The sequence below is a fragment of the Arachis duranensis genome, chromosome 2 (assembly GCF_000817695.3).
Source record: "Arachis duranensis cultivar V14167 chromosome 2, aradu.V14167.gnm2.J7QH, whole genome shotgun sequence".
NCBI lineage: Eukaryota > Viridiplantae > Streptophyta > Magnoliopsida > Fabales > Fabaceae > Arachis > Arachis duranensis.
The window spans coordinates 8,389,245-8,397,782 of NC_029773.3; the positions used below are offsets into that span (position 1 = coordinate 8,389,245).

An 8,538-nucleotide genomic window follows, 5' to 3' on the forward strand; every position below is an offset into this window, starting at 1 on the left:
TGTAAACATTTCATATTCCATGTTTAACAAGTCTATCCGAGTCTTCTTAACAATGTTGGTTCCTTCATGAGTGATTTATAATTTATCCCAGATTTCCTTTGCTGTTGTGCATCGTGATACACGTCGGTACTCCTCGAAGCTGATAACACAGTTGAGTAGATTTATGGCCTTGGCATTTAGCTCCACTTTCTTCCTATCTTCTTCGGTCCAGCTTGCTTCTGGTTTAAGAGTGACTACTCCTTCAGCACTTGTGTTAGTAGGAAACTGTGGTCTTTAAGAGTGGCTAAGAGAAGGGGGGGTTGAATCTTAGCCCCCTTTCTTTGCTTGCTAACACTTGCTGGACTTAGAGGAGATTTTTCTATTTTTAGCTCGTCCCTAGCCACGAGACATTTTTATTTTGTCTCGTCACTTGGCACGAGACATTTTTTATTTTTTATCTGAACAGTAGAAATAGAAGTGAAGTAGGAGAGAGAGAAGATTACACCCAGATATATCCTGGTTCAGCTGCTAAGTGCAGTGCAGCCTACATCCAGTCTCCATCACAACAATGATGGAATTTCACTATAATCATCCAGATTACAAGTTGTAAAGTGCTAACCCAACTTACAAGGGGATTCCCACAGAATCATGAAACACAACATAGATGAACAAAGAAACTCTAAGACATCTATGGCTTTTTCTTTTAATTTTGCACTCTCTGCCTTTTTCCGCTCTATGGCTTTTTCATACAAACCTCACTGTTTGCCTTTTTCCATGAGACTCAAGACATGACAAAATTAAACAGAAAAATTACAAAACATAAAACATTGAAGGAGAAGAAAATCTGTAAGCTTAGGTAGCTATGAGATTTCTGTGCTCTGTACTCTCACTTTCTTTCTTTGAATCAAACCATGACTGTTCACCCCTTTTATAGAGAAGTGAAGCCTTCACAGTTAAAACACACACCCGAGCTTAGCTTCCTTTCCTTCAAAACAAACCGGTTCGGCCATAGAGAGAGAAGAGGTAATTAATGCAAAAACCAACATGCAAATACCTCTAGTCCTTCCTTGGTCATCACTCTTCATCAATCCGAGCGCTCCATCCTTGCCTTCCTCTCCAAGATGGATTTCTGGCCCTTGATGCTTCATGATGATGATGGCTTCATCTGCTTCAATCTCTGCCTCTTCCATCACTTCGCCACTCTAGCTACTTCCTGTGGTGGTTGAGCAGAATCAGAGACAAGCCATGCTTCCAAGAATCTCACCTTGCTGGCCGAATCTTCTTCTTTCTTTTTGAGTATGAAGGATCCGAGATTACCTCACCAAATCTTACCACATTTGGTGATTATCTCAGCCACAACATACTTTTGGTTTCTTTTTTCTTGCCATCATTAACTTGATGGTCTTGATGCATGTAGCTTCTTCTTTTTCTTTTTGGTAGCTTAATGTAGCTTCCATGGTTGCTGTGACATGACCGAAGGAAGAAGAAAGAAAGATTAGAGAGAGAAGAAAGAAGATATTCAATGGATTTGATCAAATAATTAATGTAGCAAAGAGAAGGAATAAAAGTGCACTCAAGTTTCCTACTTCCCTTTACTGAGAGGCGTGTGGAATCATTAAAGCCATCAAATCAATTTCTCTCTCATTGTTCCAAGGTCTGCAATAACTCCAATTAATAAAATTTGAATTCCATCAAGGAATAAAAGTGATATCCGTTGGAGCATGCAGCACATAATCAAAGAAATGTGTTTCTTTTGTTAAGTGAATAAAACAATGTTGTGCCCCATTGCCTTTTAATTTCGGACCAAGCGTTTTTGGTCTCGTACCAAGACTTTTAATTGGGCTTGTTATCACTATTGCTGGCCCAATAACAGGAATAATAATTCAGCCATAACAAACAAAATATTTTTGCATCAATGCTGAATGTATTTATAAAACACTTGGACTTGCAATTTTTCTTTTATTTTCGGCCCATATTAAAATCCTGCAAAATAAAATTATTAATTAACATATGTTAAATGAAAATCAAATTAATAATTTTGTAATTAATTATTTTAATAATGTTTGCTCATCACAAATATTAATTTGGAGTTTTCAAACTCATCAGATGAGACTTGAATTTGTTGAATATGGAGTTTGTTAATTACCAATTTGTTTGCTAATTTTGAATTTGGAAAGAAAATGTTTGGAGATTGGTATTTGGTTATTTAGTTTTACTTTGTGGTCATGGTATTATGATTTTGCTAATAAAAATAATAGAGATGCACCTTATTTTCAATTTCAATTTTGAGGGCCTGAAATTACTATAGTTAGAATTGATGATTAATTGTCTAATTGATTGTTAATTGTTAATAGACTCCGTTGTTACAATATGATTGTTAATTTCTTAGTTAGAATTGATTTCTAATTGCCTAATTGAATGTGATAATGTGATTAAAATTAGCTATTAAACTCGGTTAGAATTGATTGTTAATTGCCTAATTGATTAATTGTTAATTGATTAATTGTTAATTGTTAATAGACTCTGTTGTTGCTGCAGTGTGATTATTAATTGCCTAATTGGAATTTATTGTAAATTACCTAATTAATTGTCACCATTATTGTGTCAAATTAAGATATTATTGTAGTATTGACTAATTTTATGTTTATTTTTGTATTAGTTATTTTAGAAATTGAGATTTGTTTGTTGTTAAAGTGTTGATGAAGATATATAATTCAAAATTTAATTTTAAGTTTTTGACTATTTATATTTTTATTTAAGTAGGATCGAGTCAGCCGATTCAATTGGTGACCTTCCGATTTAACCGGTAACCAATAATCCGGTAATTCAGTAATCTGACAAATTCGATTACCGGTTCAGTTGTGACAACTATACTTTCAATTTTTTCTGGAAGTTAACAAACAAATTTGACTGGTATTCTGTCTTTAGTAATTTCCGCCAACCCACCACCTTTAACGGTTGCGGCAACTTCGCAGGTTCTCTCTCCTCTTCACCGTCGACTGCTCAGTATTTGACTGTCAAGGTTATTGTCGCCTGCTGTAGAAGGTGTCTTCTCCGTTGCACAACCCTCCGAGCTTCACCATCACTGAAAACTTTCATAGACATGATTTAACCCATGGTTCTGAAAATCGGACTGGAATCGATTGATCAAACCAGTTTGACCGGGAACCAAATGGCTTTGCGGTTCGTCCATTCTAGAAAACCGTGAGATTGGACGGTTGGATCGAACCGGAACCCGACCGGTTTTCACAAAATGGGTCTGACACGGTGAAAACCTAATTGCTTTGCTACTTCTCCCCCAGCCCCTGTCTCCCTTTCTTTCTTTCATTCAGAAACAAATTGAGCCCAAAAAAACCCTAGCCATCACCACCGCCGCAAGCAGTGGCACATCGCCGCCGTCTGTCGCACTAAAAGCCGCCGTCCGTCCGTCCACCTAGCTTCCATCGTGCTCCAAGTCTCCAACTCTCCAACTCCTGTTCGCTTTCACCGATCGCAGCTTCTTCCTCGAGGTCAGCTCGGCGTCCGTCGTCTTTGTCTGCTCAGCTGCGCTGCCGCCACCCAAGCCATTGAATCCCTTCTTCTTCGCGGATTGAAGTTCTTCCCCCTTGCTTCTCGTTCGATCTGGCAGAGTGCTCGCTTTCCACCCCCCCAATCCGTTCTGATAACTGCATCACAGAGCACTAATTCCGCCGCCGCCGTCGTCTTCTGAATGATATGTCTGTTCGGTCTCCGCCCTTGGAAGCTGGCTCGTGAGTCGTCAGTGGTGAAGTGAAGAAGAAGGAATAACAGTGGTCGTCGTCTGGTCTTCGTCTAATCGCCGTTGTCTGGTCACCGTCGCGCTCAACTGCTCTCCGTCATTGTCTGCTCAGACTACTAAGATCGAAGGTCAGTGCTCCCTGCTAGGGCTTGTTCTTCGTTTTTTTTTTAATGCTCTGTTCCGAAGTGAGAACGAAGGTTTAGGGTTCTACTAGTGCTACTCAGATTTTTTGTTGAATGTTCATGTTCTTGTTTCTTTGTTCTTCGGTTTAGGATTCTGCTACTGCTAGTGCCAGATTGAGTTGTTGAATGATTACCTCTGCTCTCTGCCGCTGTGCTATGCTGTACTCTGTTTTGTTGCTTTTTCTTGTGCTGTGTTGAAAAAAATTGTGCTGAAATCTTGATAATATTTGTTAATCTTTGGAAAAGTTTGTTAAAATTATGCTGAAATTTTGTTAAAATTATGATCAGTTGTATGTTGAAAATATTGCTAATCTTTGTTAAAATTAGGCTAAAACATGGGCTTTTATTTGTTCAATATAAAAGTATGAGCTTTTATTTGGATGATTGAGTCTTCTTTGCTGCATTGAACTGAATTTATTTATTGAATTTTGCTAAGCTGTATCTTGTTTTGAATTGATTAAAATGAATGATGGAATTTTTATTGTTGTTGAGTTTTTGTTGTTGAATCTTGTTTGGATTAAAAAAAAAAGGAACTAAAAGAGAAAAAGGAAGTTAGTACATAAAGAACTAATTAGTGTTTATTGAAGGTCTTGTGATAATTGATTATTGAATGTCTTTTGATTATTGATTATGATTGGTGATGTGCTGCTGGTTTTGCTGTGTTGTGTTTTAGTGTTTTGTGATTTAATTGTGCTTAGATTGTGATGATCTTGATGATTTATCGATTTTAGTTATGGATGATGGTATTAATCAAGAAGCATTTGCCGATTATAATACATCTGTGTTTACTCAACCTAAATCTGTTATTTCTGTTTAAGCCTTGAAATGTATGATGAACCTACTTTTTTTTTTACAGTCTGATTTTTATTTATTTATTTTTTGAAAAATGATTTTTTTTAAAAAATATATATAGCTGTTGCTGTTGCGTTGATTCATAACAGTCTGATTAATTTTTCATGAATTCTTTGTTCCATGGGAAAAGGAAGATTAAGTTAAGGTAATTGGACGTATTGTATGTGCCATAAATCATAATTTCTTAATACATTTTAGGCTGATGTAGAAGAAATTGTGCTTAGAATAGAAGAAGAAAATATGAACTTATAACTGATTGAATATGAATCAAAATTCAATTAATTTTCAGTTTTTCACTTAAGTAGTTGCTATGTTTATCATTTAAATTCAATGAATTGTTGGTTTATATTTCATTTAGGTCATTGAATTGTTCTAAAAATTTTTGTTTCGTCCTTGAGCCATTGTGCTTGTTTTCATGGGATTAGAATTTTTTAGTCTTATTATTTCTTGATTACATCTATAGGTCCTAATGGAGTAATGGTTATGTTTGGTGGCTGGAAAGTTTGTCTCTGCTTTGCATGTTGCAGCAGTGAAAGCTAATTCAGTTGAAAAGGTGCAGTCTGAGATTTTTCAGTTTGTTGAGGTAGTTAAGAACAATACTATAGTTTATTTATGATTTATTTATTATTTTATTATAAAACGGTTTTTCCGGTTGAATCATGGTTGGACTAGTTGAATCAGTGAACCACTAGAGCGGTTTGATGACCGGTCCGGTTTTCAGAACCTTGTTTTAACTTTTTCTCGGTTCCGCTTTTATGGATACTTGATTCTCGTTACATTTTTTTTAAGTACTGATTTTACCGTTTTTTTGGATTGTTGCTTCTGTCAGTGATTGAAAATATGATCCGCTTACAGCTTCTGCATCAAAACTTTGAACAATAAGCCATTTATCCCTACAATCTTTCAGCCCCCAATTTGGAAACCCTAGCAAAAAGCTTCAACAAGACACCTTCCTTCCCAGCCATGTCCAAGGCACCACAAGAGGGAGACTCTGCTCTCAAATCCTCACCTGAACCTAGCAATCATGAGGAACTTAAAGATGGAGAGCGAAAAGTGATCATGGAGAGTGGAGAGAAGGAGGAAGTAATGAACGAGATATCAGATAATTCTGATTCTGATTCAGATGATGAGGCTCAGCAGAACCTCCAGCTCCAATCCCTAGAAGCTGGGCTTACTGCTAATCCCTACAACTATGATTCTCACTTGCAGTATATAAAGCTTCTGAGGAAAATGGGTGACGTTGAGAAATTGAGAGCAGCAAGGGAAGCTATGAGTGAGCTCTTTCCGTTGAGCCCTGCAATGTGGCAAGAATGGATCAAAGATGAACTCTCTCTCAACACTGATTCGCAGGATTCTTCCTCTGTGATTGTGAAGCTTTACGAGCGCGCCGTGTTCGATTATATGTCTGTGTCTCTTTGGTGTGACTACGTCAATTTCGTGCAAGAGTTTGACCCAATTGTACGGCAATGTTCGCCAGCCGGTATTTCCAAGGCAAGGGATCTTTTTGAGGGAGCACTTACCGCGGCCGGTTTGCATGTTGCTGAAGGTAGCAAAATATGGGAAGCATATAGGCAATATGAGCAGGCTATACTCCTAACGATTGATGAAACTGATACCCAGGCGAAAGAGAAACAAGTTCAACGCATTCGAGGTTTATTTCATCGGCAATTATCTGTTCCTCTTGCTGATATGAGTTCAACATTTACAGACTATAAGACTTGGGAGGAGGAACAAGGAAGTGTTCAGGATCCTAATGTTGTATCCGCATACCAAAAGGCCTTGGAGATGTATAATGCTCGTGGTCATTTTGAAGAACATGTTACTAGATTGGATTCACCTGATTCAGAAAGACTACAACACTACTTGAGCTATTTGAAATTTGAGGAAACTTCTGGAACACCTGCGAGAGTTCAAGTTCTGTATGAACGAGCCATCACGGACTTTCCTATATCACCTGATCTCTGGCTTGGCTACATTCGATACATGGACAAGACTTTGAAGGTTGGTAGTGTTGTCAGCAACATTTATTTCAGGGCCACTAAGAACTGTCCTTGGGTTGGGGAACTTTGGGTAAGATATCTGCTTTCTATGGAGCGCAGTCATGCTTCTGAGAAAGAGTTGGCCGAAGTCTTTGAGAAGTCCTTGCGATGCACCTTTTCAACTATTGATGAGTATCTTGATTTGTTTCTCACTCGGATAGATGGCTTAAGGCGAAGAATGGCATCCACTGGTGAAGAGGATCAGCTGGAATACACAAAAATAAGGGAGGTCTTCCAGCAGGCATCAGATTACCTGTCGCCACAGTTGAAGAATACAGAGGGTTTGCTGCACTTGCATGCTTATTGGGCCCGTTTAGAGGCAAAACTTGGAAAAGACATAACTGTGGCACGTGGAGTTTGGGAGAATTTTCTTAAGATATGTGGATCAATGTTGGAGGCATGGAAAAGTTATATAGCAATGGAAGTTGAATTAGGTCACATAAACGAGGCGAGGTCCATATACAGGAGATGCTACAGTAAAAGGTTTTCTGGAACTGGTTCAGAGGATATATGCCACTCGTGGTTGCGCTTCGAGAGGGAGTTTGGCAAGCTCGAAGATTTTGATCAAGCTTTACAAAAGGTTACTCCTCGTCTGGAACAGCTACGATTATCGACAAGAGAAAGCTTGGGTCTGACATTAGCAAAGAACAGACTCCTGCCAAGCGACCAAGAGGTGTTGATAGAGTGGCAGAGAAAACACATGTGGAAAATAAACATCATGGGCGGAATTCTTCTCAGGAGACAAAACTAGAAGATGTCAATTCAAGGAATAACAAATCTGATGACAACCTTCCCCCAAAAGAAAGCAAGACATATTCTGACCAGTGCACTGCTTTTATTTCAAATCTTCATGTTAAAGCAAACTATGAACATGTCCGTAATTTCTTCAGTGATGTCGGTGGAGTTGTTGCCATTCGTATCTTGAATGACAATTTCACTGGAAAATCAAGGGGACTGGCATATGTGGACTTCTTGGATGATGAGCACCTTGCTGCAGGTTTAGCTAAGAACAAGCAGAAGTTACTCGGGAAGAGGTTAAGTATTCTTCGATCTGATCCAAAGCGTGGGAAAATGAAGTCTTCTGCTCCAAAATCCTTAAAAGAACATGCAGATGCTCCGGATCATTCCAGTCGAAAAGGTTCCATGTCCAAAGAAACCGGTGATACTTCCAAGGTATCAGATGTAAAGGATGAGGGGATCTCTTCTAGAAAGCCAAGGAAGAATACTTTTGCTATGCCTAGAAATGTCAAACTGCATGGTGTCGCTGCAAATAGATCAAAAACAGAAGAAGACGATGAAAAGCCAAAATCCAATGATGAATTCAGAAAAATGTTTATCCATTAAGGGTAATCCTGAGTGTGGTGCCAATACTTTGTAACTCTGAAGATAGCAGTTATCTTTGAGATGTATCTGGGTAGAAAGTATGCAAGTTACCAGTCTTGTATGTCACTTTGTTCTTTTGCATAGTAGTAAAAGAGTACCAATTACTTATAGGCATCCTATCCTATCCTATAACTATACTTGAAATTGATCTTCATTTTCAAGGCGTTCCTGGTGTACTTTCTTTTGATTTTGAAATTTGAAGTTTAAATATATATAAGCCTATCAAATATTCAAACCATCTCTTAGATAATCAAATTTCAATTTTGTTCATATCATAACCCTCTTTTTTTCTCTATCTCCTCTCGTGTCTTTCTTTTCCTATCTCTATATATCTCTCTGCATTACT

General features: G+C 38.0%; 1 protein-coding gene across 1 annotated transcript; it reads left to right on the top strand.

The window, feature by feature from the left end:
- The first annotated feature begins 3,278 nt into the window (after window positions 1-3,278).
- LOC107473328 (uncharacterized) lies at window positions 3,279-8,427 on the top strand. The gene is given in 4 exon segments (XM_016092874.3): window positions 3,279-3,864; window positions 5,234-5,353; window positions 5,600-7,424; window positions 7,427-8,427. Coding segments are annotated over 2 exon segments (2,418 nt in total). The 5' UTR covers window positions 3,279-3,864; window positions 5,234-5,353; window positions 5,600-5,733; the 3' UTR covers window positions 8,154-8,427.
- Window positions 8,428-8,538: the final 111 nt, after the last annotated feature.